The following is a 25,989-nucleotide window of genomic DNA, read 5'->3' as shown; positions in this document are numbered from 1 at the left end:
TGGCATGAGCAGAGCTCCGGTCAAATCGGGGTTTTACTTTTATTTGGCCCAGAGAAATCCAGAGTAAAAAGGACCAAAAGGATGGCTCCTTTCAAAGTAATAAAATGGTAGTGTAGTTTTCCAGAGACTTTACACCCTTCTATATTATAGTGTATTATCAACAGATTTATTTAATTATTAAAACTAAGGCAGAATTTACTCAATCACATAGTCCTCATCAAAATCGTATTTCTCTGCCTTGGAAGAGGATGAACCTAAGCTAAAGCTATCCAGAACGTCTGTAATTTTGGAGATTTTCTTCTCGTTGCGGACATTTTGTTTCTTTTTAAGCTTTTGCTGTTGTTTGATGCTTTTATTGAGGGATTGGTTTTCTAGAATTTATATATAACAAGAGCGTTAATTCATTTTCATGTTCCATAGTGAAGGTTTATACATGCTTACCTTCTAAGAGCAGGCTGGGATCAACCTTCTCCTTTTCCTCATCTAGCTTTCGTTTCCGACCCTTTGCGGGCTTTTCCTTCTCGTCTATGACCAAGCTGGCAGTTATTTTATCTGCAGGTTCCGCTTCCTCACGCGGTTGTCTAATCTCTAGAGGCCCGGTAGACGTTATCTCCATAATGTCATCAGTTTTCACAGCGCAGTGCTCTAGGATTTCCGTTTCCATGGACTCAAAGTTTTCCACATCAAACTCGCGAGCCTCTGAGTGTACTATCGAAGCACTTATGTGCACACTTTGTTCTTCCTTAACTTCTGGAGGCTGTGTACAGTATTTAATTTTGCCCGTGTTCCAATCATTTAGCACGCTTCTTGCTGCGGCCACAACATCCGGCACTCCCTTTTTAAGAAATTTTCCTATAATAAGCGTAAAGAAACGAATGTTTGTCATTTATGCCAGTTCGAATTTATAGTACTTACCCATTCTGGCTGCCTTTTTGGCGAAGAATTCCTCGAATGTGTCGTAGTTTGTAATATCGTACATCGTGCAGAAATATTCCTTGCTGGCACGCTTCAACACGCTCTCGGCAATGGTAAAGGGATCCTTTACATCACCTACACGCTGTGCATTCTTCAGCACTGCATGAGAGTTTTCACCTCCGCTGGTAAATACGATTCCAGGACAATCAATCAGTTTGATCTTGGAATCCAGCTCTACTTCCTGCATTGACCTGCAAAAAATCATATATTTCATAAATTCGATGCACCACAGTGATAAATTTTAACTCACTTGGTCACTCCTGGTGTGCTGCCTACCATGCACGACCTACCGCGGGTCAACGAGTTTATGATGGAGCTCTTGCCTACATTTGGAATTCCAACGACGCCAACGCGAATCGAGGTCTTGATGCCCTTGTTGCGGCAATAGTTGCCCAGCATGGACATAAGCAACTCGGCGCCAATGCAGACAGAACCCTGCATGGCCTTCTCGGTCTTCATCTCGCGCAGTTTGCGGCGTCCCAGACGGTTGGCCTGATCCTGTGTGGAAGCCTTGAAGGCGGTGACGGGTCCGCTGCGGCGGAAGTACTTGATCCAGTTGTTCAGATTCTCTCGCGGCACCAGGTCGGCCTTGTTAAGCACCAGGACCAGTCGCTTGTTGCCCGGAGCACCGCGAACGGCACGCTCAACCTCATTGCAGCGGGTCCCCAGGGGGTCACGTGCGTCAACCACCTCAAGGACAACGTCGGCGTTTTCTATTACCTTACGGAATTCCTTGAAGTACTGCTTCAACGACTGCTCCTTGGTCACAGCGTTTTTGTACTTCTTTTCGTCCTGATCCTGGGCATCGTTTTCGTGCATTATTCCGTGCACAGTGCTTCGCATGTCTGCATCCTCGACCATGGACTCCAGGGTCTTGAATTTGTTCTGTTCGCGTTCGACCTTAAAGGCTTCGCGGCGAGCCAAACGCTCGGCCTCCTGGCGCTGCTTTGCCTCCTCCACCTCCTTGAGGATGTCATCCTTGAAGGGGCAGATGTTCGGGATCTGGATGAGCTTCTGTTTCTTGCTACCCTTCTTCGGATTCTTCTTGGCTGCGCGACGTTCCTTTTTGTTGTGGTCGCGCACCTTCTTTTCGATCTTGTGCTTTAAGCGGCCGGTCAGCCTCTTGGATTTCTTGGCTGCGGATTATGGATATACATGTAAAGCTACATTAAATCAATATAAATATACTAAAAACTTACTCTTCAACCTTTTTAGAGCCATTTTAAACGAGGATAACCGGAATCAAAACCAACTTAAAACAAGAACACGTGAAGATAGTCTTCTTCTGGATCTTTTGTCATTCACTACGAAGCGTGCCCACTTGTTGTGGCGTGCTAGCCAACACTACCAGTGTTGCCAGACTGGCGGTGTGATGTAATTTGGTTTTTGTGCACCCTCTGCGAATTAAATTAATAATGTCACTTAAAAGTGTATTTCTAAGTGCTCTTCGGAGCATTACTCTGCCCGCTGTGCCGCTCCAGACTTCTAGGATACACACGAGCGCTTGCTGGCGGAAGGCGGAGGACCGCAAGGAAATGCTTGCATCTTTACCGGCCAAAGACGAAGGAACCGTGGGCGAAAAAACCGTGGATATCGACACACTTATCAACCGGTTGGGATTACATTTTACATTTGTATATAATCTTGATGGCAATGAGTTTTCCATTTAGCAAGGCTAAGTTTTTCCCGGATGCCAGCACCGCCACCACCTTATTCAATGGAACGCCATTTAACGAGCTGCCCATTTGCAATATTCGCGTTTCACCCAACAACACAATTATTTCCGTCACGGATCACAAAGGTGGGTCATGTGGAACTTTACACCCACTGTGCACTAACGTATAGCCTATGTCTAGGAGTCCTCCGGCTGATACGATCCTGCGGAATTGAGGGATTCAAAAACACCCGCAAGGGAACCAACATTGCAGCTCAAGCTACTGCGGTCACCATTAGTGGAGTAAGTACTTTTCAGAAAAATCGGTTTTACTAAAGTGGAAAACTACAAACTACATTTTGGATAATAATGGGACACAATATTCTATTTGAATAGGATGTTAAACTAATTCTATAAATGTACAAAAAATTCGATTGTATTTCAGAAAGCCATTGAATTGGGTTGGAAGACTGTGCGAGTGAAGGTCCGAGGTCTTGGTCCTGGAAGAATGGTATGTGCCAAACATAATGTCACTCATACCATTTAAAAATAATTGAATATTTTTAATTCAGTCGGCCATCAAAGGACTGCAAATGGGTGGCCTAAACATCGTTTCCATAACCGACAACACGCATGTTTCCTTTAATCCTCCAAGGCCCCGAAAGCAGAGGAGTCTTTAATGTAAAACTTGTTTAGACAACTTGTTTAAAAGCTAAAAATACACAAATAGTCCTTTACAAACAAATACGAAACAAATACAGCTTATCTTTCAAATGGAATAGCGCTGTCACGGTGAGTTTAATGGGAAGAAATTTATATATGGCCTTATTGTTGCCACAGAATAAATAGAACCCACACGTAGACCAAAGGTTTGCAAAAGATTAATAACAGATTAAATAATTTTGTAAAATATGTTTGTTTAATATTTTTTAACCTATTTGTTTTTTTCTTAAAAACTATTTTGGATGCACATAATTCCTCTTTTTATCCTACGCTAAAAAAGTACAATACGCAATCTATCAGTTTGGATACCTACAAAATACATAAAATACGAAACTTTCCTCCCACTAATCAACTATTAACCCTAATCAATCTTTTTAAAATTGTCTGACGCGCGCCAGTTATGTTATGGATGCCATAAAAACGGTTTGACTAATTATCACCTAGCGAACACACTAGTAATATTACAATGGAATGCTGCTTCTCAACATGGAATTCTAGGGGAAACGATCAGGCTTTGTACAATGAATAATGTTTTTGGTTGAGGCTAAGCGTGAGGCTCGGATTCGTATTGTCATGTGGCTGTACTCGTGAGTTTTCGCAGGCGATCTTCGATGTGACTGTGAAAAACTTTCGCTGCTGTGCTTAAAAAACATTTTTTCGTTTTAAAAAGTTTATGACGCACACTATCTACGGTTTGCACATTCTCTGAGAAAGACGCTGGTGGAGTTCTTCGAAATCTTTCTTGCATTGTAGACCAGGGACAGCTTGGATTGACCAGCTCTTCCTCTGATTTGATGGCGGGAATTTGAAAACTATGCTGTTCTGCAGTAATATCTGGTTTCATATCCGTTTCCGAGTCACAGTTGTTGCAGCCGCTTGATCCAAATGAACTATGAAACTGCATATTGGACGCTGTTCCAAGATAATGTGGACTCCCACTACCGTACGAGTTTTGTGGGGTATGTCCGTCCCTGCCCTCGTTGTTACTTCCATCGGTTTGTGGTGCGTCGCTGTCCTCGTAGTCCATAGATGTCGTGGAACACGCTGGTTGATAAATAACCGCCGACGCGTGGCCCGATCTACCCGATTTTAGTGGTGTTCCTTTAGTCCAGCTATTCGTTCGTGGGTCGTAGACCTCGACTATGGACAGGAAGTTGTTGCCATCGAATCCACCAATGGCGTACAGTTTTCCGTCCAGCGGTGTCAGAGAGAGTGCACTACGTGCGATTTGGATTGGCGCCACCATGTCCCAGGTTTCGTTTTCGGTATCATAACGCTCCACGGTGGCTAGTTGACGAGTGCCATCGAAACCACCAACAACGTAGATGTACTGGTTAATTGCAGCAACACCTGATAGCAATTAAATCAGAATTTAGTTGGAAACTAGATAACAGGACTCACAGTCATTCTTACCCGCTCCACTGCGACCCGTTTGTAGTGGTGGCAGAAAGCTCCACTCGTTGTTCTCCGGATGGTAGCATTCCACGCTGCCCAACCGCTCGTTTCCATCGAAACCTCCGATGGCATAAAGCAGACGGTTGACCACCACAACACCCACTCCCAAACGCTTGGAATGCATCGGCTGTACAAGAGTCCAGCGATCCAAATCCGGGTCATAGCTGCAAAGGAGTTAAAAAAAATGGGTATTGTTAAACCATGTCGATAGTAAAATAATAATTATCTAACCTATTAATGTTATGTGTTTATAGACACACATAGAATGCACCGCCAAATATAGAAATCTTCAAATTAACTAGTATGTCTTTTCAAAAAATTAACATTACTTACTATTCCACCGTGTTGTGGTACTCCATGCCCGCGGATCCGCCCACGGCGTACATCAGCTCGTCCATCACCGCCACGCCCACTCGGTGGCGTGGCACGGACATGGGAGCGCAGGGACGCCAGGTCTCGGTGACTGCACTATAGCGATCAACCCAATCCGAGTCGTAGGAAGATCCAATGTTGTTATTTCTGCCTCCAACCGCATAGAACTTGCCCTTGAGAAAGGCGGCACCCAAACCAGATCTTGGAATGCGAAGATTCGGCAGTGTCGTCCACGTCTTGTCGTCTACATTGTAGGCCTCCAGAATATCCAGTGAGTGACGGAAAAAGCCGCCGGCAACGAATATCATCCTCGTGGTGTTGGGGGTTCGTTCCTTGACACCCGGGCACTTGTGCAGCGTTAAGTCCTTGAAGATCTTGGCCAAATACTCCCGACAGGCGGGCACCTTCCGCAGAACATCGCAGTTTTTCATCTGCTCCTTGAGGAAGTTTGGCGTGAGGAACTGACAACGTACAGCGCCCAAAATGTGCTCCATTTTACAGTGCCGGTTGTCCTCGTCGTATTTCACCCACTTCAGCACAGCGTTGTAAACCTCTCGCTCCTCCTGCACATTCAGTTCATCCCTTCGTATCAGGGCTATCACCTGATATGCCGAAAGCTGAAGAAACTCCTCCTCTTGGCACACCTATGGATAACTCAGTAGCTATAGTTCACTATGCTATTTGTGTATGGTAAAGTAGTCACCTACCTGAGTGAAATTACGCTCGATGAACACATTGGCCTTCTTTTGCAGCTCAACGCAGCCGTGTTGCTCAGCAAAGTGGGCGATGCCAATGGCATTCGCTGGGTCCAATTGGCGCTCCAGAAAGGCACAGCAGGCATCGATTACGTTTGGCACTTGGAACATGGTAGCCGCGGGCAGGAGTTGGCACACCGTTACCTCAGTCACGCGTATTTGGCCGGTGTACATGAAGTAGAGGATGCGGGACATGGCCGTGGGACACACCTGAAAGAGCGAAACGGACGAACTGTTCATCCATTAAACCAACCAATTGAGGGCCGCGCTTGAGCTCAACTTACCCCTTGGAGCTGGACGCGCGACATCTCCGACTCCTTGAGTCCGCCTGTGAACATGGCCTTGAAGTAGGGCGATGCTGCGGACAGCACCACTTTGTGGGCGGGAAAGAGTTCATTCTTCACCTCCAGCACCACGTCTGTGAGCATGCCGTGCGAACGCATCATGTACATCATCTTCAGGGCCTCCTTGGCGTAGTTGGACATGCAGAAGGTCATGTCGTCATCTGTAGCATCGTGATCATCTAAGGTCGAGTGCGCCGATCCGAACCGACCACCGCATGAGATGGAACAACTTTCCGTAGTGCTGCTCATCTCAGCCTCTGGAAAATCGAGCAACAAACTATATTGTAATATATATACCCTTGAATCTACTTAATAACTAAATAAATATATAGTAAACTTCATATACTATTAACTATTAATAACATATATACTATATAACTATTAATAATATAACTTTGGGAAACTAACACACGCCCTACAGTTGAGCCCTGTAACCCTTGTACCTCATCCACCGCAAATAGATCGACAATCAGCTTTTGCTATTTATTCTATTATATTATCTAATCTGTTATGAATTTGCAAAAATCCAAGATGGCACTTTAAAGAAATCCACCAAGTGTGAAATGACGTACAATTTTATGCATATCTAAGATAACAGAAAGGTTAGATACGACCGGCCTTTAATACGCTCTAGAGATTCGAGCGGTTGGTAATTTTGTTTTTGAATATGAATATGTATTTACTAATTTGTATTATAGTAAATTGGTGTGAAAGATTTATAAATTATTGATTAAAACACTAAGATAAGGTTAAAGATTAAAGCTCTAAAACAACACTTTCAGTGCTTCAAGTACACTCTTTTTAATGGATACTATATTGCCAACCGGAATTCGCATTGTAAACACAAACCCGTTTCCACAAACTTATATATCTTTCACGATAATGTTTCAACTGTCTCTAATTATTCAAATGCTTAAACACGCGTCCAAATCAAGCAATGCAACTTAAATATGTGCTGTTTCACCCCATTAATTTGTATCATCTCACAGTCACATACAGGTGACTTCACTGTAGCACAATCTAGAATCGTTTCAAACATTTTCGCCAATCATTGTGGGCTGTTTTAGTGTGTGGAACCCGCCATAGAACTTGATTCGCACTGTCATGATCAGTGGTTTTTTACCAAAAGCCCGAGTAACAAAATATTCTGGCAAACTCGTTGCGAATTGAACTGTGCCCCCAGGCTAAAATCCAGAACGGAAAAAAAAACCAACCTTCTGGGCGGCTGGAGGAGTAGCTGTTGTGGGTGGGCATGTTGGAGATGTGAGTCTCATATTGCATGGGCGAATGCATTTGGGTTTGCATATTGGCACTAATCTGGGATCGATAAGGAGATCCTGCACAGCTTCGTCAGATCACAATAATCAATTGTGTTTCAATAATCGTTCGCTTCACTCCACTTGAGATAATGGCAATTCGCGAACAAAGACTGAAAGTCCGTGTGAAAATGAAAGCGCACGATCGATCAGCTGCTGCTCCGTAAATCCGCTCCGGCGATCATGCGTGCGCCGTGGAGAGAGCCCGTCAACTGACTGCCATGGTCTGCTGCGTCTGGCCTGGCCCATCGGGAATCCGAATCGAAAGACCCAGAGGCCCCAGAGACGACTTATCTCTCGGATGGCGGGGAGCGTTACAAAGAGCGCTATCATGCTTACATGTGTGTACCCATGTGACTCGGTTCTTTTGGACCCTTACAGGTGAATATACTCCGCGTTGTGACGATAAAAGATACGCCATGAATGAAACGCACGGCTTGCTTGCGTTTTCAGTTTGTAACGATGACGCTTACGAATTGTGCCTATGGCAAACATAATTTGTTGCCATGATTTTATGTTTTGGGTGCGAAGTGCCCAACCCGTCCAGCAAGTTTTTTTAGGAAGCCTCACTTTTTTATGTACCCAACTAATTAATTTGCAGGGTAACTGTGCGGCTACACAGTATGTTCAACAAATTTACGCGCGTCATGCAAGCAGTTAGGAATTTCGTTTCGTTCAAAAGATAGCTTAAATTTGTTCAAAGTCCGTGCAAAATGAACTTTTGAATAGAATCAAAACAAAAATAAACTAATTTCGTATGCATATTTCATGGAATACGAACAAATCGACCAACTTATTAGAGATAAACGTCTCTATTCTGCAATTCCACAGCATAACCCTTTATGCATATTGTTTTTACATACATATATTTATACATATTTTTTGTCCGATTAATCATTGTTACCAGGCAATTGAAAAAGGCAATAATTTTGGGAGTAGCTAGTCATGTTCCCAAATCATTTTCAATTTACGAACGCATTATCACATGACGATAGAAATATTAATATCACTGACACACTCTTAACTTAACATTGTGCATTGGAGAAATTAACTTATTACTTATTAAAACAATTGTGAAAAAACAATGCCTTGAAAAAATTTTAATTCTTAATATATTTTTTATTGTTTAATAACTATCCGAAACCAAAGATTAAAATAACTTAAGGTTGATAAATCTTTCCAGAACATCTGCTAGACGTCTATAATTTTTTTCAGTAATAAACTTAAAAACAAAATTGTATCCACTCCTTTTTTATCTGAATCACCAAATAAAACCCATAGGAACTATCAGACAACCGCAAAAAAGGGGCTTCCCCGCAAAAAAAAACCAAATCTAACGCTTTTTGGAAAATCCACACCCGTTAGTAACCTATGAGCATCTTGGTTTATCGAATTGCGGCTTTAAAATTTCCGCGTTAAGTGACGCTGGGCTGTTGGTAAATGAATGATAAAGGCAAAACTGGGCGAAATAGTGCCGAATCATGCTGAGGAGGCAAAACCTTACACACGGTCGCAGTGTACATTGGTGTAGGTGAAAACAGCGGCGTAATCAGCACGGATGTTGATGGTGTGTGAGTGTGTGTGCAGGTACCGATGAACTTTGCCTTCACATAAACAAATATTACTCACTTACATTGCTCTCCCTAGGGAGACAGCTGTCACCCTTGCACACATGTACGTACTGTACATACAATCTACATACTATTTACATACACACACCCGCACTTCCAATGCCATGTGCCAAACAGCTGATAGAGGCCATGGAAATGGAGCTCGAAAGAAGGCCACCATTCGTTAATGTGAAAATGTCACATTGTATTAAGAAATTACTGCAATGCAGGGCAAACATTTACACTTAATTACCACGGATTTCAAGATCTCACAGATACTTTACACATTTGTGTATATAACCACGTATATGGATGGGCAAGTACACCGTTAATTTCTCCCTTTGTTTCATTGAGGTTTTCACACGAAGATAAATGTAAGTTCGCTGTTAAATAAAAGGTTGCAAACTGTTAACTAAACTATGCGAAGGTCAGGCACTTTATGTAAAATTTTTCGTTGCACTTTGTATGTTTTATTTACTGCTACTCACATCTGTATTTATTTATTTTGCCACTACACAACGATTTTTTTCTACTCTTCTTCTTGAGGTAAACATGCAAGTGTTGAAAAACGCTCGGCACTTAACAGCGGGAGTTGCCGGATGGACAACAAGATTGCGGATATTTATAAAATAAATAGTGTTAAAGACTTCCAACAACCTTTACAATAAATTTTAGTTGTTAGAACTTTAAATAAGTTGTTTTGCTCACCTATTCTAACCTATTTCGAAAAAAAAATCTATTTTCTACACATGTAAGTAGAAATTCCAAGACGTCAACCACGTGACTTATCGATAGCGAAACGATGGTCGGCAACGCGTGGTATTTCTTCACGTTATTACTAAGGTCACACTAGCGCGTTGGTTTTAATTTGTTTGTATCGGCGTCGGTTGAGTTGAAATCAGATAATTCGTCGCAAAGTGATTGCTATTTAAGTAATAGTTGTGCTTCCAGAACTAGAACGCTACAAGGTGGGTGTGCTTACGTTAATATTGAGTTACAAAAACTTAAAAAGCTGCGGCTACTGCGAGGACTATCTGCGCATCCTTTTTGTTGCGGTAGGATAGTAAAGCTAGGTGTACATAAATTTGTGCGCGTACGAAGACTAACAATTCGCAAATTGCAAAAAGTGCGCAAAATATAAAGCAGTGGCGTTAGAAACATCAGTTACATAGGCCCACAAAGGGTTTTCTTAAACCCCTCGCCCTCTTGTTCAAATCTTTTCCTTTCTCCAAACAAATTATCGCCAATTGCGGCTGTCGCGCCGCCATTTTAAAAAACGAACGCGGTATCTGAGCCTCAGACAATTGCCTGGTACAGTGGTGGCAAAGCATAGTGGACCAGGTTGAGCCTGGGATGTCGAAATATCGGAATATAGTTTCTTTTTGATTTGTAATTATAAGAATGCTTTTTAAATATATTTAACAATAATTTAAATATACAGTAAACATAGAGGAAACCACATTATCTAATGCATCCTTTAATATCATTTTCCGTATTCCATTAAATACGTTATTCTGAGACACACAACTAGTTACCTAAATATGTGAGAAAATAATTTTGTTTGATTAAGTTCTCTTTCTTGGCGAATGGTATGCAATATTTTGGCGCGCACTGTAAGCCGCCTTTCCTTACCCACACACAGACAGCTTGTCGCTGCCCATGTGTGGGTTTCTGATTTTTGCTCTGTTCCTTCTGTTTATGTTTTTTGCTGATCCGATCGCAGCTCGTTCAAATTGATTAACTAGACTTGGGGCAGATTCTCCATTAACCACTCGACCATATAAACAGGAACTTATGCTCGAGTTTAATCAACTCCGCGAAGCGAATACCAAAACAAACTACGAAAAGGGCACTGCAACAAAAGTGATGATTTTCATCAAAGAGGGCTTGGCTATAAATACATATGTACATACATGTGTGCGCACACTAATGTGCATCTGCATGGCAAACCTCGCAAAAACACTTATTTTTGCAGTCTTTCGCTGCAATTGTGTTCATTATTTTTATGTATTTTTGCAACATCGTTTGCTGTCGCGATTTTCAGCATTCGCATTTCCACTTTCTAAAAACAAGAAAAAAAGAAAACTGCTCAATGCACTTTTCTTCTAAGTGAATTCCCCTTTCCTCCTTGCCCATCGCGTCTCCTAAATAAATGCACCTGGGTGCAACTAGTTTTGATACCCTTACAAAAAGCGGTATACTGATCAGTAAATTAACAAAAGTAAACAAAAGTAAAATTACAAAATGATATAGAATAGAACATAAAATTTATTTAGTTCAAGTTTATCTTTGTATTTATAAACTTTTAAAAGAACTAAAATTAGTTGTCAATATTTCTACTTAGTATATAATCACAAAAATTCAGTAAAATCCGATTTAAACGATTGAGTAGAGTATTAAGTGCACTTGCGCTTTCGCATTTATCTGGCATCGAGCTGTCTTTGCATTGTAGGTCGGCCTATGACAAGAAAATTTCTCTCTCTCGGCATTTTAGACAAATTTCTTCACTTCAGCCGTTCTTACCCTTTCGAAATATTTTACTTGCAAGGCGAGTGAAAACGGAAAACGCACTGAGGCAAACAGCTTGCGTGCTGGTCTGTATTTGTTAAGTTTGTGTCTCATTTGTTTTGAATGCATTTTATAGAACGGAAGCCAGTTTAAAGTGTGGGGGAAGTGAAAGCCACTCAAGCAGAGCAAAATAACACAGTCGGGAAGAGGAAAACCGAAAATACCCATCTCAAACTGCAAAGCGTAACTTTTTGACGAGTATTTTTCTGAACTTCGAAATTTAGAGGTAGAAATTAGCATATGTCGCCGGCTGACCGTTTATTCCCGGTAATTAGCACATCCTAATCTCTGCACACATGTCCATCATAAATGACAGCTGCATCGGCAGGTAGACTGTCCATGATTCACGTACCTGCACTTATCCTGATCCCTCGGCCAGCTACTTAAGGCGGCGCAGGACGAAGATCCCTCTAAGTTAAGCTTCAGACTTGAAACTGTGAAGACGTGCTAGGAAATCAGAGACATAAAACGCATAGCGTAGTATAAAATCAGAGACTGTGATTACAAATTCCCATGCTGGACAGCAAATCTGTGGTAAGTGGGTGGAGGTATTGATTTTAGAGCCGGTTCTCGCAAGGAATGTGGTGTAAACAAACCGCAAATCAATTCGTGTTTACTTTGTGTTTTCGTTTTCACTGCACTTGAAGTGCAGCAGTATGAAATCAACTAATCACATATACTCTTTGTTTGTGCTCCCTTGCAGAGATCGTGCAACACATCGAAGGAAACCCAACCAATGTTAAGCAAAATGGCTAGCAATACAAGCGGCGGGGGAGGTAATTCCGGAAGCACTGGGTCGGGACGTCGTTTGCCACTCTCGCTGAGCGGTGGTACTACCGTATCGCGGCTGCAGCAATCTTCTGGCAGCAACGGCCGCTCAAATAGCCCCCAGAATGGCAATAAAAAGATCACAGAGTCCTTTGTGCCGGTAAAAAAGATCAACCAATCGAGAACCGCTTCCACCAGCTCTTCCTCGTCGACCGGATCCAGCCAGAACGGCGTAAGCAAGTCCACAAATGGCAAGGATAAGGCACAGAATGGCAGCTCCGCAGGCAAAGACCATAAGGTGGAGAAATCTAAGGATAAGTTGCCGGAAAAGAAGGAAAGGGAAGTGGGTGCCGAAGATAAGAATAAGGATGTCGCTGTCGAGAAAACAGATAAGGAGATTGTAGTCGAAAATAAGCATAAGGAGGTCGTATCTGAAAATAAGGAGGTGGTGATTAAAGTTTCCTCCGAAAAAGACAGCAACGAAGAGACCAAAAAGGAAGTTACCGTTGAAAGTACGACACCCGCTTCTCAACCGCCTGCGGATACTGTGGTCATCAATGATGACGTGGTGGTTATTCCAGATCTCAGCACTCCTACTAAGGATCGCAAGTCTGCACGCAAGTCGGGCAGCCAGCAAAAGTCTCCCATCAGCAAGGCAAGTAACGCCTCACCAGCCCAGAAGATGCAAACCGAAGCAACCGTTTCTCCATCATCCGCGGGCGCTTTGACTCCGCAAGAAGATGTCGATATGGAACCATTACAAGTGGATGCCTCTCCCATACGCAGCGTCCATGGCAATTTAAATGCCCTGCCGACGGCTACATCCACGCCCGGACGCAATCTCTTTGGTTTCCGCGGTAGCAGCAAGCAAAGCACCGAAGTAGAGCTGGCTGCCCAGACTTCCAGCTCGCCGGCAGGCACTCCGGCCCGCACTTTTGCCCAGATCAGCGGCAGGCGCAGCATACGACCCATCGATTCGCTGACACCCTCAAAAATAGGCACCTACAGGTGCGGGAACAGCGACCTGGACACCTCGAACTGCACCAACGCAAGCATGAATGCCACAGTCGGATCAGAGATCCCCAACAGCTCCTCATTTTCGTTTTCATTCTTCGGCCGTGGCCGCAAACGTGACCGCACTCCCCCACCACTGTCGGCCTCTCAGTCGACCAGTGACCTGGGACACGATGTGGATATGTCGCCGCCAAAGCGCGCCCGCTTCGACTTGTTTAGCCTCAATCTGGCTTCACCCTTCAGCATGCTGCGCTCAAGGTTCTCCAAGGCAACAATCAGTTCTCCGAGCCGTCTGCGTCTGGAGCCGAACAGTTCTGGCGTGGAGGAGCAACATCTAAACACATCTTCGTCTGGGATGCCAGAAGAGGTTGAAGTGGAGGAGGAACAACCAGCCCAGGACGTGACCGTTGGCCAGGAAGCCGGTGCGGAGACACCGAAGAAAGGCGGCTCGCCCATTAAGGAGATCCCCGCCGAGAAGGATGTCGAGAGTAAGAACGTCGATGGACAGAATGTCGACGAGACATCCCCATCCAGCGATGGGGAAAACATTGCCCCCGCTGTAGAGGTTGCTGCTGATGTGGCCGGAGCCGAGGGCCGATCCTTCTGCTCAATTATGTAATACAACACACCAGACCCTTCCCCTAGTTTATAAGCTTTTGTCTTAGCATATCCGTTTTAGCCTCTTTGGTAATTTGTGTTCTGACGTAAAGTTACATGTTAAGAGAGAAAGACATCTGCCGCTGCGATACTTTGATAGCCAGGCCTGGTCAGGTAAGTTTCCGCCCGGAAAATTTTGACCAGTCGCCGGCGTACACCAAGCTGGCACAGATTCCTTGCTGGTTGGCTCATCACGAACTCCCGGGTCGCAGTCAACCACCGACGAATCTGATGATCTGTACCCAGGCAAAGTGGGTACCAACAAAGAAAACCCATATTTGTAGTAATCTGTGTAAGAAGTTTTATATGAAACACATATTCGTGAGAGTCTGTCATATCCCTTTCGATGATAAAATATTTTGTTTTAAATATAAAAAAAGGATACAAAAAGCTTCTTGATTTGTAAAAATGTAACACATTTCATAAATAAAGTACATTACAAAAAAAATTTGAAATTGTATGCTCCTGGGAGTCGTCACTGATTTGCTATTTCGTAGATTATCAAATAGCCTTTTTTAAATGAAAATGATATTGTATTTTAAATATTGAAATAGCCCATATATTTGAGGCCCCGTTTTCAATCGTTTGCATTTTTAAGCCGTCAGAAAATAGTTTTTGAAATGTTTGAAAATTGTCGTTGGTGATGGGGTTAAGATCATTTAATTTGTGTCTTTCAGAAACCAGGGCTTTTTCGTTTCGACTCCATAACTACTACTAACTATTATAATGATAAAAAATGAATTTTAAGTGGATACGATTTACGATTTCCCCGTTTATCGATTCAGCGCTTAATAACTGGCTGATAATCGAATATGTGGCAACGCTGCGAAATGGGTTTTGTAGTTCGAGAAGTGGGTATACAAATAAAAATGTGTATAAAATATGTATTGTAAGCGTTGATGTAAGTCGACTATGCAAATAAATGAAGAATTATAACGTATTTAAGGCTTTTATAATTGCTAACGAGTTAAATCATTTTAGGAACATAAAAAATTTTTTATATAAGGAGGATAAAGTGTTCCTCTGGTTTTTCGAATCTAAATTTTTTTTAATTATGATTTTAAAATATTATAATATACTTAAGACAGAATGCATTAGAATTAAAAATGAATTTTTAAATTAAATATTTTTGTTTTTGGCTGGCGGCTCCAATAAACAGCTGGAAAGATATCGATATCGGCAGGGCGAATATCGATATCGAATCGGTATTCGATACTGCTGCGATACAGCAAAAAAAAGAGAGATTTCTCGGATTAGATGAGATACCAACGAAAAAATTATTAGTCAAGTGCCCCCGCAGAGAAGTCGAGCCACCAAATAGCCCACAGAGCAGTTCAGTCCACTCGGGTCCACCACAAGCCAGTCGAGAGCCAGCGGAGTAGCAAGGGAATCCGTGAATCAAGAAGGAGGAGGAGGAGGAGAGCCAGAAGCCACGAAGTGGGAAGTAGAAACCAGATAGGAAACATGTCCTGGACGGAGAAAGTCGATCCCGAACTCATCTTCACCAAGCAGGAGCGCATCGGCAAGGGCTCCTTCGGCGAGGTGTTCAAGGGCATCGACAACCGCACCCAGCAAGTGGTGGCCATCAAGATCATAGATCTGGAGGAGGCCGAAGATGAGATCGACGACATCCAGCAGGAGATTATGGTGCTGTCGCAGTGCGACTCACCGTATGTGACCAAGTACTATGGCAGCTTCCTTAAGGGCACCAAGCTGTGGATCATCATGGAGTACCTGGGCGGTGGATCCGCCTTGGACCTCATGAAGGCCGGCTCCTTTGAAGAAATGCACATCGGGATCATATTGCGCGAAGTGCTCAAGGGCCTGGACTACCTGCACTCGGAGCGCAAGCTGCATCGCGACATTAAGGCGGCTAATGTGCTGTTGAGCGAACAGGGCGATGTCAAGCTGGCGGACTTTGGAGTCGCTGGCCAGCTGACCAACACCACATCCAAAAGGAACACCTTCGTGGGCACACCCTTTTGGATGGCGCCGGAGGTGATCAAGCAGTCGCAGTACGATGCCAAGGCGGACATCTGGTCGTTGGGCATCACAGCTATCGAGCTGGCCAAGGGCGAGCCTCCGAATTCGGAGCTGCATCCGATGCGAGTGCTCTTCCTTATCCCCAAGAACAACCCGCCCCAGCTGACGGGCAACTATACCAAGTCTTTTAAGGACTTTGTGGAGGCGTGCCTAAACAAGGACCCGGAGAACAGGCCCACGGCCAAGGAGCTCCTCAAGTACCCGTTCATCAAGAAAGCCAAGAAGAACGCCTACCTAATTGACCTGATCGACCGATTCAAGAAGTGGAAGCTCTCCAAGGGCGACGAAAGTGAGACAGAGTCGGAGAACTCAGACTCGGACTCGGATGCCAAGCAGGGCGGCAGCAGCCAGGACGAGCCCTGGATTATGACCGTCAAGGGACTACACATCAACAGTGCTCCGCGGGCGGGTGTCAACAGCTTTCAGTTGCAGGAGCACGAGCTGACCATGCAGAAGCTGATGCAGACCACACACTCGCCAGCCGGCGGCGGTGGTGGACAAGCATCCCCTGCTACATCTACATTATCGTCTTCTGTGTCCGCCGTGGCGGCGACAGCTTCCTCCGTGTCCGTCATCGCAGCCAACGAAGGTGTCTCCTCTGCATCCGCCCTGCCCCCCCAGAACAGCCACGTCCACAACCACAACAACATTAACAACAATAACATCAGCAACTTGAGCAACAAGCATGCCACCACCACCATGCTGAATGCAGCTCCTCCGCCAAGCAGCGTCACAAGCTCGTCGTCGGCCAGTGAGCTGCAACAGAAGCGTTCCAGCTCGAAGCCGGAGCTCCGCCAGTCGCGATCCGCTGCCCCTCTGGATCAAGTGGAAGATCGCCGTGCCTCTCTGGGCCTGCCATTGCAGTCTTCAGTTCCGAGCCCTACGCTGGCTGAGCAGCAGCAACAGCGCCGCAGCAACCAACGTGAATCATTCCATGCAACTAACGCCGCGCTGGCTGCCAGCAGCAGCAGCAGTAGCAACAACCACAGCCACGAGGAGCATGTGGCCACCAACCATGCCAGCCATGTCAAGCACTCTGGGGCGGGACAACGGCTTGTCCAGTCGAACAGCGCCTGTCTGAACAACTTCCTCTTCCCCGTGCTGAGCGACATCCAGCGAAAGTACTCCGGCGGAGGATCTGCAGGTGGTGGAGGATCAGGCGGCCGTAACTTAGGCGTTGGCAGCGACATCGGCGACCTGAAGTCTGTGTTCGAGCTGGCCGAACGCTCCAGTCCGGGAGTAAGCGACCTCTTTATGAAAGAGCTGATCCACATGCTCGTTCCTGGTTACTCGGAGACGCGAATCAATACGATTATGGACCGCGCCATACGCAACCGCAAGTAGCTGGCCAAGCCGTAGCCAATTCCGATTCCAAGCATCCTACTTTACTATATACACAACTTTATTAACGAGACCGAGACAACACAAACTGAAACGCTGGAGCAGACATATTCCGACATTTAGTGGCCAACAGAGGAGCGGGAGCGATGTACATGTATTTCAATTGAACAGTTATTTAAGCATACAATATGTATTCGTTTGTTTATCTGCAATATTAATCTAATGTAAAACATATATAACTTCAAAATAAAAACCCCACAAAAATAATCAAATCGAATTTGGCGCGCTAATGCGCACTTGGCAGCATTGGTAGTTTCGAGCAGCATAGGTGATCTGGCAACGTTGGATGCTGGGCAAGGAGTGACCGTATACTCGAGCAGTAATTACTTATTGAATCAACCCCAAATATTTAAATATTTTTAGAAAGCGCTGGGCCAAAAAAAATAAAACCTGCAAACACAGATTATTAAAAAATGAGAGAAACACATTTAATTTTTTTTTTTTTTAAATCAAAACATGTATTGCTTTGAGGCTCTTTGGTATATATTGGCGCTCTGGAAACGGTAACACCAGTGGCAACGCCATTTTTGTGGGCCCTTTTATTTTTGTGTTTTTGGATTATATTTTAGTTTTCATAAATTTTAACCAAATATTCTGAGAACTGATAGCGACACAGCCATGGCCCATGCACTGGTGGATGAGGAAACGCTGGAGGCCATGGTCTTCGAGCGCTCGAAGGCATGGTCCAGCAAAATAACGGTGAGTGCTTATAAACCCAAGTGGCGTCTCTTTTTGATGGACGCTATCATTTTTGTAGGAGTTTTCCAACTTGGAAGACGGAGTGGAGGTGGATGTGTCGGAGTTCGACAACTTGTTCCACGGCGAGGACCAGGACCCCGACCTAGAAAACGAGGCGAACGAGGCCGTGGAGGACAACGTGCCCGACGAGGCAAGGCTTGAAATGGGCCATATCAACGCCACCAGCGTTGCGGAACTGACACTCATTCTGTGCGACAATAAGGATAACGAGGCAAAGGCCGAGATTGAGGAAATCCTTAACCAAACGGTCCCGGTCGTCGAGGAGCACAAGCGCAAGTGGCGGGAGGCGGGACTGGATCGCATCTTGGACACCTTTGATGAAAAGCAGATCGAACATCATGTGGGCCGCTGGATGCGAAGGCACAACAGCGTCTACCTGCAGGCCTCACCACCCAAGTACCTCCCTGCGCACCACAACTCAATCTCAGACGAAAGCGACGAATCGATGCACTCCATCGATACGGCTCGCTACATCCAGCAGAGCCGCCGGCGCAGTGCCCACATGAGCAATAAGAACTCAAACATGACCACCATTAAGATGTACCGTAAACACTCTCACAAACGGGACGAGTTGCGGGCCAAGTATGCCTACGGTGACGAGCAGGAGCATCGTCACCACATGCAGGCTGTGCTGCTTCGTCGACGTGAGAGGGAGCGCCAATTGGCCTACCTGGCTTCTACGCCGATGCAATGCCTCTACTCCAACAGCCATCATATGAGACGCAAGAATCTGCGTAAGCGGCGCATAAGCTCCTGCATGTTTGACTCAGCATCCAGTAGCGAGGACGACACATCATTCGGCGGCTGTGACTGCCACTCCTGCCGGAGGCATTACGCTCTGTCTAGAAGTGTCTACCAGTCCTGCCCGTACGGCAGGGGTCAACGCGAGTATCACCACCGCCAGGTGGCATCTCGAACCATGCACACTATGCGCCGCCATCACATCTTCGACAAGGAAATGGACTTGCGACCAATTTTGCCGGAGAACGAGTGCAGTTGTTGCAATAGTGACCGCCTATGCTCCAATGTAATCCACATTGCCAATAGCTCAACCGAAGAGTGGGTGGTGGAAAACAGAGGAAGTCATTTGATCCAGGAGACGCCGGATAAGACCAGGAATCTAAAGCACCAACCGATGGTTGCCAAGAAGACTAGCCATCGCTCCAAAGGACACGAACAAAAACCACAAAATTCGAAGGCTACTTCTGCTTCCAAATTAGTCTTATCTAAAGAAAAGTACATGCAAATGTTTGATAGTGACACTCCCGATGAAGACAACGCAGTGACAAAAAAAGGATTGCTGTGCTATTCGGAGAAAAAACAAGGAATTCTAGTTCAAACTCCAAAGGTCGCTTCCACGGCAAAGAAGGTTTTAAAGAAAGTGCGTCCGAATGGTTTGCCACAGATCCAAGAAGAAAATACGATTGCAGCATTGGCGGCACCAAAAACTAACGGATTAATTGAGGCCATTTCTCTACCAGTGGCTCATGTGAAAAGCGTATCGTTTGACGGAGCATGTGGTACATCTGCACCACTAGAATCTCCAGCAAAGAACTCAACTCCTTCAGTACTCAAAGAAAATCAATTACACCAATTGTTCAGCCCTATAGCTGACGAAAGGGCATTGCGTCCTATGGATAAAATGGATCAACATATTAAAGAAGCGAAAGTTACCATTAAAAGGTCAGAAATTCCAAAAAGTATTATTAACAAAGAAATCCCAGAAAAAAACAGCACTGAAACCTTGTCTGAAAAACGAGTTGTAGCGAGAGGAAGACCGCAGTCAGTTAAAAAGACAGGTGCGACCAGTAAATCGTCTGCTCCAAAAAAGAAAAAGTTAGAAAAAAATAAAAAGCCATCTGTTACTAAGTTAGAGCAAGTGAGGGAAGAGGCGTCTGATCTATCACCTATCATAATTAGTAAGGATGGGGCATCAAACTCGGACGAGGATTTGCATCGAGCCCTGACTTTGTCGAAGGCCACCTACAAAGAGGAGCAACTGAAGCGCAGGAAAACAAAGAAAGAGACCCCTATTAAGCAGCCCCAATCAGCTGCAGAGACATCAATGCCGGTATTCAACAATCAAAGCGTAGTGTGCAACTCCACAGCTCTGGCCAACGACACGGCTTGCCACCGAGTGCTTCCCAAGAGACGATGTGTCAAAAGGGCAGCCGCTGTAAGCACTACGGAGGAGAAGACAGCGACAAACAGCTTGAGTTCCCCACCGAGCAGTTTGGAAGAGATGGACAGCCCCACGAGTGGGGATCCTGACTGCACTGTAGTCACGTCTACCACATCCTGCGAGCCGCCGGTAAGTGAACCGATTCCAGCGACCATCAGGATCACCAAGCGGGGCATTTTACTGCACAGCCCTTCGGCAGCTGGAGTTGCCGACTTCACACTGACCGAGCAGGGACTCGGAAAGGTTATTGGAGAACGGTGGGCCCGCAAGTACCTGAAATACCACATCGGCAGTCGCAGCTTTGACAGCCGACACTCGGTTTACTATCAGCCAACTCCACAGCTGGCCGCTGCTCTCAGTTCTCCGCAGGATGTGCAGAGCCTCGGAAACATCTCCGACTCCAGTGCAAGCGATGATGACATTTTCGAGCAAATAAATCGATATGGAACGGTGTACAGCGTACTCGAAAAGAATTCCGTTGACAAGTGATGATTAAGCTTAGCAAGTTAATGTTTCCTGTTCAGCCCTAATTGTTATATACTAAGTTCATGTTTTATTGCACATGTCAGATTTCTTGGTGGTGTTAAACAGATCCTTGCAATTTTTTTAGTTCATTTTTGTGTTTTGATTTATTTCACGTAAATTACATGATCGATAGTGATAATAGAAAACATAATACGTCATAATCATTATAATCATCATAAATTTTCGCTTAAGTATTAAATAATTGTTTAAGAGATTTATTCGCATTGCAATAGTAATTCTTGTGTGTCGAAGTTGTGTTTAAGTTCGTTTCCAAGACGTTTATCAAAATTCATATCGGCTATTGCTAATTTTATGTATTCACAAGAAAACAAATAAAACGTAAGATCAATTTAAAGAGTGAAAATGGCGCGTCGAAAAACAGAAGCTTCTTCCTTCCATGTATGTACAAATAACAAAAACTTATCTAAAATATGATGATAAATCAAGAAATTAAAATTAAACAAAGAGCGTTATGATGAAAACAAGAAACACACGACTTTTGACCCTGGAACATGCGCGCCCACACACATACACATGCGAAGCATATATCTACACGTACACATATGCCTGGCCGGCTATATAGCGCCCTACACATCGATCTGGAATGGGGAGCCGGGTATATGCTCCTCGCCCCACTTGATTAGGAGCACGTACTGGCCGCGGTCGCGCACCAGGTACTGCACATTATAGTTGTTGTGGCCAGCGTGCTTCACGTGGAACTCCTCGCAGGGTCCCTTTGGTCCGTACATGCCCACGTACAGGATGTTGTTGCCTGAAAACATAAGCAGGATGGATTAATAACATTTGTTTGTTTGGTTTGTTATGGGGAAAATGCTTCTCACCCGCATCGGTGGCACTGATGCTGAACTGGTTCTGCTTGCCAATGTAGGCCTTCTTCAGGCCCATACCCTTGGACACCACTTTGCTGGCGTCCGACTTGAAGGTGGGCAGATGGACGCCCGTGTTCTTGCCTCCCTTGGCCACCTTCTGCACTGTCTCCACGATCACCGTGGACGTCTCCTGGGCGCCCTCATCCGCCAATTTGTCGCCGGTAGCGTTCACCTTGAATGGCGAGCCCACGATGTGCATGTTGTTGTACTTGACCGTGATGTAGTGCTCGCCGGGCAGCAGAGGGGTGTAGCGGACCTTGTAGCCCTCTTCAACCTCTGTGCAGTCCATGGCCACCTTGGAGGGGCCATCGATGGAGACGGCCAACGTGCCAACGCCGGCGTTGCAGGTATTGATGATGAAGTCGGCCTTGTGTCCAGTCTTCACTTCGTCCAATCCATTGCCGCTGGCGTGCACTGCAGCCGGATCGGCCACATCCTTACCCACCTTGATCCTGAATGGAGAGTCGGGTATGTGGACGCCGTTGAACTTGACGTGGATGGCGTGGATTCCGTTCTCGCGTGGATAGAAACGCACCGAGTACATCTCTCCGTCGATCACCTGGATGAAGCAATCATCGTCCGTTCCGGATGGAGCCACAATCTTGGCATCCAGCTCACCCTTGGCACCGTTCTTGCGCACCATGAACTGGTAGGGAGCGTCCGCCTGGATGTTACCCTGCGGGAACTGCTGAACCTCCAGCTTGTGGGCATCGCCTGCATCCGGGGAGACGTACACCTTGAAGGGTGAGTCGGGTATGTGGCGATCGTTGAATTTCAGGCCCACGCGGTACTCTCCCGGTTCGGTGACCTTGTACGACACATCGCAGCTTCCGTCCTTGCGATCCTTAAACTCGATATCAGCCTTGCTAGGACCCTCCACGGAAATGGCCAGAGAACCGCCGCCTGCTTCGCGGGTCCACACATTGAACTCGGCCGCCTCTCCGACAACGCCCCGCTCCAGGCCAGAACCTCCAGCCTTGACAAGATGGCTGCCGGAGTCGCGCAGTGGTCCCACGGTGAACTGGAACGGTGATCCGGGTATGTGCATCTCGGAGTAGCGCACCGACACCGTGTGCACGCCCAACTCCTTGGGCACAAAGTGTACTGCGTAGAGGCCATCCTCCACCTCCTGGATCTCCGCATCCTCGGTCACGTTGCTGGGAGAGGTGACGCAGGCGGCCAGATCGAACGAGGTAATGCCGGGCATCTTGAATGTCAACTTGCACTGGCTGCCAATTTCCGTGATTGGAACAGCATCACGCTCCCGCTGGATCTTCTCGCGCTTGCGGTTGCTGCCCTCGCCGGCAACCTTGACGGTGAAAGGTGAACCCTCCACGTGATGATCGGCGAACTTCAGGTTAACAATGTAGTAGCCCGGCTCCGTGGGCTTGTAAGAGATGTTGAGGGTACCGTCATCCTTATCCGTGCACTGGATCTCAGCCTTGCTGGGACCCTCAATGGAGACGGAAAGACCACCGAAGCCGGCGTTCCTCGTGTCCACGGAGAAGATGTTGTCAGCATGGGTTTGACCCTCCTTAAGGCCAGCTCCGCTAACCTTGACCTTCTTGGCGTCGCCCACCTCGCGCTCGCAGACAGTCACCTTAAAAGGTGAGTTGTTGATGTGCTTGCCCAGACGCTTCACCGACACCAGGTGCTCGCCAATCTCGCGGGGCGTGAAGGAGATGCCAATGTTGCCAGTGGGCATACGCTTCAGGAAGCAGGGCTCCTCCAGGCCACTGGGCGCCTGGATCGAGGCGTTCAAGGCGCGCAGATCGTCATCGGTAATGTCGCCGGGCATGGTCACTTCGGAGCAGGAGCCAACCGAGATCTGGTTGCGCTTGCGACCCTCGCCGGTGATCTTGGCAAAGTACGGCGAACCCTTGATGTGCTTATCGCCGAAGCGAACGGACACCTGGTACTCGCCAGGAGCGGTGGGCAGGTATTGCACGGAAACAGTGCCGTCTTTGTTGTCATGGTAGTTGATCTGCAAAGTTGGTACAGAGTTGGTTCATTAGTAAGATGCTTAAGTCCTGGCAAGGATATATCTTACGTCAGCCTTGCTGGGTCCTTCGACGGCCATGGTCAGGCCACCGGCGCTGGCTCCCTTGGTGGAGATGGTAAAGTTGGCCGGCTCACCGGTGACTCCGTGGGTCAGACCGGGTCCATAGGCAGTCACATAACCGGAGGTGATCGAGTCAACGTGGAATTTGAAGGGAGATCCTGTTGGCGAACGGAAATTAGCGGATTTAGAACGTTGTTAGCCCGCATTTTTTATCTATTTACCCTGCACGGGTTCTCCGTTGTATTTGACCACGAGCTCGTGGGATCCCTCCTCACGGGGATCGTACTTCACCGAGACGGTACCATCACGGTTATCCTGGATCACGGGTTTGTCTACTTTACCGCTCGGCATTCTGACTTCAGCTAAAAAGGAATAACACGTATGATAATATTTGTTAGTTACTGACTTTTTTAAGCATTTTTTTAAAATAAGCCCAATTTTTTAAACTATAATGATAATCGGGAGAATATCATCTAAATCTGCTACGATAATTTAAGAAGAGCTACTAGAAGAATTCCCATTTTATTATTTTAATTATTCTGGTTTCGACCAGCTATCTTGAAAAGTACTGTAACCTTAGAAATACAGTCGATCAAAAACCGAATTGGATGGTATTTAATGGATGTGTTTTGTATACTCTGAATTATGTCACTGAAGCATTTTTTAAATAACTTGCGGGGGCGAGAGCCACAAGTTTGAAAAAATCATAATTTCATTTTTATGTTCGAATATGTGTGCCATTTTTTATTTCACAAATCTATTTCTGTTTTCTGCACAGATCGAAGATCAAGTTGTTCTTGTTTCCGTTGTCCCAACGAAAAGAAAATTAATTGAACCGAATGTTCTTCTCCTCGAGAAATTCCAAACTTTTTGATGAGTTTCTAAGAAGGATATCATATAACTATGGAAAATTCTAGCTTATTAGCCGATTCATTTATTCACAACACTCCACATACTTTTTCTCTGCTAGAGAGACACACCCACAAAATTATATGTAAGGGAAATTCTCGGTTGGATGGGTATCCTTGTTTAAAAATCCTTTGGCACTTGGGACCTGGAGTCCAAATCACTTCTCAACTGAACGAATGCTGCGCATCGACTGAGTGGCCAGTAAACTTTTGGCTTTCCAAAGAAATCTCCACCAACGCCTACAATTGCTTTTATACTTTCCCACGCCATCAAGCTCGAGAAATAAAAACAACATCGTTCCTGAATTCCGTTGAGGTCAAATATAGGACACTCTTTTTATGTATTTCCCACTCACATATGTACATTTGTGATCCACATAGAACATCGTATACCGTATACCACATCCATTAGTTGTCACAGCTCCCTTACCCATCCAGAAGTATGTACATACATATGTGTCACAAATGCATAAAACCTATTTATATATCTACCTATGTGCTGGAACGATCAATATGGACGGACTTTATTGTGCACGTGTCTGAATTTATATTTAATTCCCGATATTTTTAAAATCGGGAAGACGTGTTATATGCAAACGAAATTCCAATGTTTTCTCGCTGTCAAAATATCATCAAGTATATGCTCGTACTAGGGATCATTAGTAGAAACAGAAGAGTTTGTTGTTGACAAATAAATAATTTACTTAAATGAATTAAGATTTAACGGGATGGCTAGAACACAGTGAGTCACATGAACTATATAAAGTACAATCAAATTTATTATCAGTTAATTATAGACATTTGCTGACACCCCCCATGAGCATTATCGTATATTTCGTTTTATTTAAAGATCATTTTATTTTCTAAGAACATATGATGTCGAACCGACCATAAATATGTTCAAAGAGCCCACTAAGCCTCAAACTTTCAACCGAATAATATTCCGCTTAGCTTTGATCAATCAGAATTAATGAGTATTTCGCGGCCAAGAGCCTAATCAAAAACAAA

At 45.3% G+C, this 25,989-nt stretch overlaps 7 protein-coding genes across 19 annotated transcripts in view; 4 read left to right on the top strand and 3 right to left on the bottom strand.

Moving 5' to 3' along the window:
- Window positions 1-113: 113 nt before the first annotated feature.
- Window positions 114-2,328, bottom strand: LOC6536664 (guanine nucleotide-binding protein-like 3 homolog). Its single transcript, XM_002097200.4, has 5 exons — window positions 2,175-2,328; window positions 1,226-2,111; window positions 916-1,166; window positions 442-852; window positions 114-371 (listed from the first exon to the last, which is right to left on the bottom strand). The coding sequence occupies exons 1-5, from the start codon at window positions 2,194-2,196 to the stop codon at window positions 196-198; spliced, it is 1,746 nt and encodes a 581-aa protein (XP_002097236.1). The 5' UTR covers window positions 2,197-2,328; the 3' UTR covers window positions 114-195.
- A 42-nt stretch (window positions 2,329-2,370) lies between these two features.
- LOC6536663 (30S ribosomal protein S11) lies at window positions 2,371-3,381 on the top strand. Its single transcript, XM_002097199.4, has 5 exons — window positions 2,371-2,587; window positions 2,646-2,776; window positions 2,832-2,932; window positions 3,075-3,140; window positions 3,202-3,381. Exons 1-5 carry the CDS (start codon window positions 2,391-2,393, stop codon window positions 3,307-3,309), a joined length of 603 nt encoding a protein of 200 aa, XP_002097235.1. The 5' UTR covers window positions 2,371-2,390; the 3' UTR covers window positions 3,310-3,381.
- LOC6536662 (kelch-like ECH-associated protein 1B) lies at window positions 2,938-9,787 on the bottom strand. Of its 4 annotated transcripts, none has more exons than XM_015192396.3 (6): window positions 9,693-9,787; window positions 6,219-6,535; window positions 5,887-6,144; window positions 5,141-5,823; window positions 4,766-4,971; window positions 2,938-4,702 (listed from the first exon to the last, which is right to left on the bottom strand). In XM_015192396.3, the coding sequence occupies exons 2-6, from the start codon at window positions 6,525-6,527 to the stop codon at window positions 3,924-3,926; spliced, it is 2,235 nt and encodes a 744-aa protein (XP_015047882.1). In that variant the 5' UTR covers window positions 6,528-6,535; window positions 9,693-9,787; the 3' UTR covers window positions 2,938-3,923. The 4 variants fall into 4 exon arrangements, with proteins under 4 accessions (XP_015047882.1, XP_039232184.1, XP_002097234.1 ...); XM_039376250.2 differs by lacking the exon at window positions 9,693-9,787 and adding an exon at window positions 9,458-9,652; XM_002097198.4 differs by lacking the exon at window positions 9,693-9,787 and adding an exon at window positions 7,493-8,288.
- A 231-nt stretch (window positions 9,788-10,018) lies between these two features.
- Window positions 10,019-15,151, top strand: LOC6536661 (probable serine/threonine-protein kinase nek3). 2 transcript variants are annotated; one of them, XM_002097197.4, is made up of 2 exons: window positions 10,019-10,172; window positions 12,476-15,151. In XM_002097197.4, the coding sequence occupies exon 2, from the start codon at window positions 12,509-12,511 to the stop codon at window positions 14,171-14,173; it is 1,665 nt and encodes a 554-aa protein (XP_002097233.2). In that variant the 5' UTR covers window positions 10,019-10,172; window positions 12,476-12,508; the 3' UTR covers window positions 14,174-15,151. The 2 variants fall into 2 exon arrangements, with proteins under 2 accessions (XP_002097233.2, XP_015047881.1); XM_015192395.3 differs by lacking the exon at window positions 10,019-10,172 and adding an exon at window positions 12,147-12,306.
- A 271-nt stretch (window positions 15,152-15,422) lies between these two features.
- LOC6536660 (serine/threonine-protein kinase svkA) lies at window positions 15,423-17,862 on the top strand. Its single transcript, XM_002097196.4, has one exon. The coding sequence runs from the start codon at window positions 15,676-15,678 to the stop codon at window positions 17,596-17,598; it is 1,923 nt and encodes a 640-aa protein (XP_002097232.1). The 5' UTR covers window positions 15,423-15,675; the 3' UTR covers window positions 17,599-17,862.
- Window positions 17,863-18,149: 287 nt separating this feature from the next.
- On the top strand, window positions 18,150-21,485 carry LOC6536659. The gene is made up of 2 exons (XM_002097195.4): window positions 18,150-18,354; window positions 18,413-21,485. Exons 1-2 carry the CDS (start codon window positions 18,274-18,276, stop codon window positions 21,083-21,085), a joined length of 2,754 nt encoding a protein of 917 aa, XP_002097231.1. The 5' UTR covers window positions 18,150-18,273; the 3' UTR covers window positions 21,086-21,485.
- LOC6536658 (filamin-A) overlaps window positions 21,211-25,989 on the bottom strand; it is a 33,866-nt gene continuing 29,087 nt past the window's right edge. For 8 of the 9 annotated variants that reach the window (XM_002097194.4, XM_039376627.2, XM_015192384.3 and 5 more), the window contains 4 exons: window positions 24,295-24,435; window positions 24,062-24,231; window positions 21,964-23,995; window positions 21,211-21,893 (listed from right to left, as the gene is read on the bottom strand). In XM_002097194.4, the coding sequence (XP_002097230.3) occupies window positions 21,709-21,893; window positions 21,964-23,995; window positions 24,062-24,231; window positions 24,295-24,435 (2,528 nt within the window). In that variant the 3' untranslated portion in view covers window positions 21,211-21,708. Of the gene's footprint in view, window positions 21,894-21,963; window positions 23,996-24,061; window positions 24,232-24,294; window positions 24,436-25,029; window positions 25,159-25,989 lie in introns of those variants that run through there. The other variant, XM_039376630.2, reaches the window with a different exon arrangement.

Source organism: Drosophila yakuba, chromosome 3R (genome assembly GCF_016746365.2).
Source record: "Drosophila yakuba strain Tai18E2 chromosome 3R, Prin_Dyak_Tai18E2_2.1, whole genome shotgun sequence".
NCBI lineage: Eukaryota > Metazoa > Arthropoda > Insecta > Diptera > Drosophilidae > Drosophila > Drosophila yakuba.
Note: the sequence above shows the minus strand (reverse complement) of the source record. Positions and strands in the feature narration are given on the sequence as shown.

Excerpts from the sequence above, each read along its gene's own strand:
- LOC6536662 (XM_002097198.4), bottom strand. The coding sequence starts at position 7,583 with ATGCAAACCCAAATGCATTCGCCCATGCAATATGAGACTCACATCTCC. Across the intron at positions 5,824-5,886 it reads TCGAGCGTAATTTCACTCAG|GTGTGCCAAGAGGAGGAGTT; the intron begins GTAGGTGACTAC and ends AGTTATCCATAG. Across the intron at positions 4,703-4,765 it reads AACGGGTCGCAGTGGAGCGG|GTGTTGCTGCAATTAACCAG; the intron begins GTAAGAATGACT and ends AATTGCTATCAG.
- LOC6536659 (XM_002097195.4), top strand. The coding sequence starts at position 18,274 with ATGGCCCATGCACTGGTGGATGAGGAAACGCTGGAGGCCATGGTCTTC. Across the intron at positions 18,355-18,412 it reads CATGGTCCAGCAAAATAACG|GAGTTTTCCAACTTGGAAGA; the intron begins GTGAGTGCTTAT and ends TCATTTTTGTAG.
- LOC6536664 (XM_002097200.4), bottom strand. The coding sequence starts at position 2,196 with ATGGCTCTAAAAAGGTTGAAGA. Across the intron at positions 1,167-1,225 it reads AGCACACCAGGAGTGACCAA|GTCAATGCAGGAAGTAGAGC; the intron begins GTGAGTTAAAAT and ends GATTTTTTGCAG. Across the intron at positions 372-441 it reads TCCCAGCCTGCTCTTAGAAG|AAAACCAATCCCTCAATAAA; the intron begins GTAAGCATGTAT and ends TATAAATTCTAG.
- LOC6536663 (XM_002097199.4), top strand. The coding sequence starts at position 2,391 with ATGTCACTTAAAAGTGTATTTCTAAGTGCTCTTCGGAGCATTACTCTG. Across the intron at positions 2,777-2,831 it reads TTCCGTCACGGATCACAAAG|GAGTCCTCCGGCTGATACGA; the intron begins GTGGGTCATGTG and ends GCCTATGTCTAG. Across the intron at positions 2,933-3,074 it reads CTGCGGTCACCATTAGTGGA|AAAGCCATTGAATTGGGTTG; the intron begins GTAAGTACTTTT and ends ATTGTATTTCAG.
- LOC6536661 (XM_015192395.3), top strand. The coding sequence starts at position 12,286 with ATGCTGGACAGCAAATCTGTG. Across the intron at positions 12,307-12,475 it reads TGCTGGACAGCAAATCTGTG|AGATCGTGCAACACATCGAA; the intron begins GTAAGTGGGTGG and ends GCTCCCTTGCAG.
- LOC6536660 (XM_002097196.4), top strand. The coding sequence starts at position 15,676 with ATGTCCTGGACGGAGAAAGTCGATCCCGAACTCATCTTCACCAAGCAG.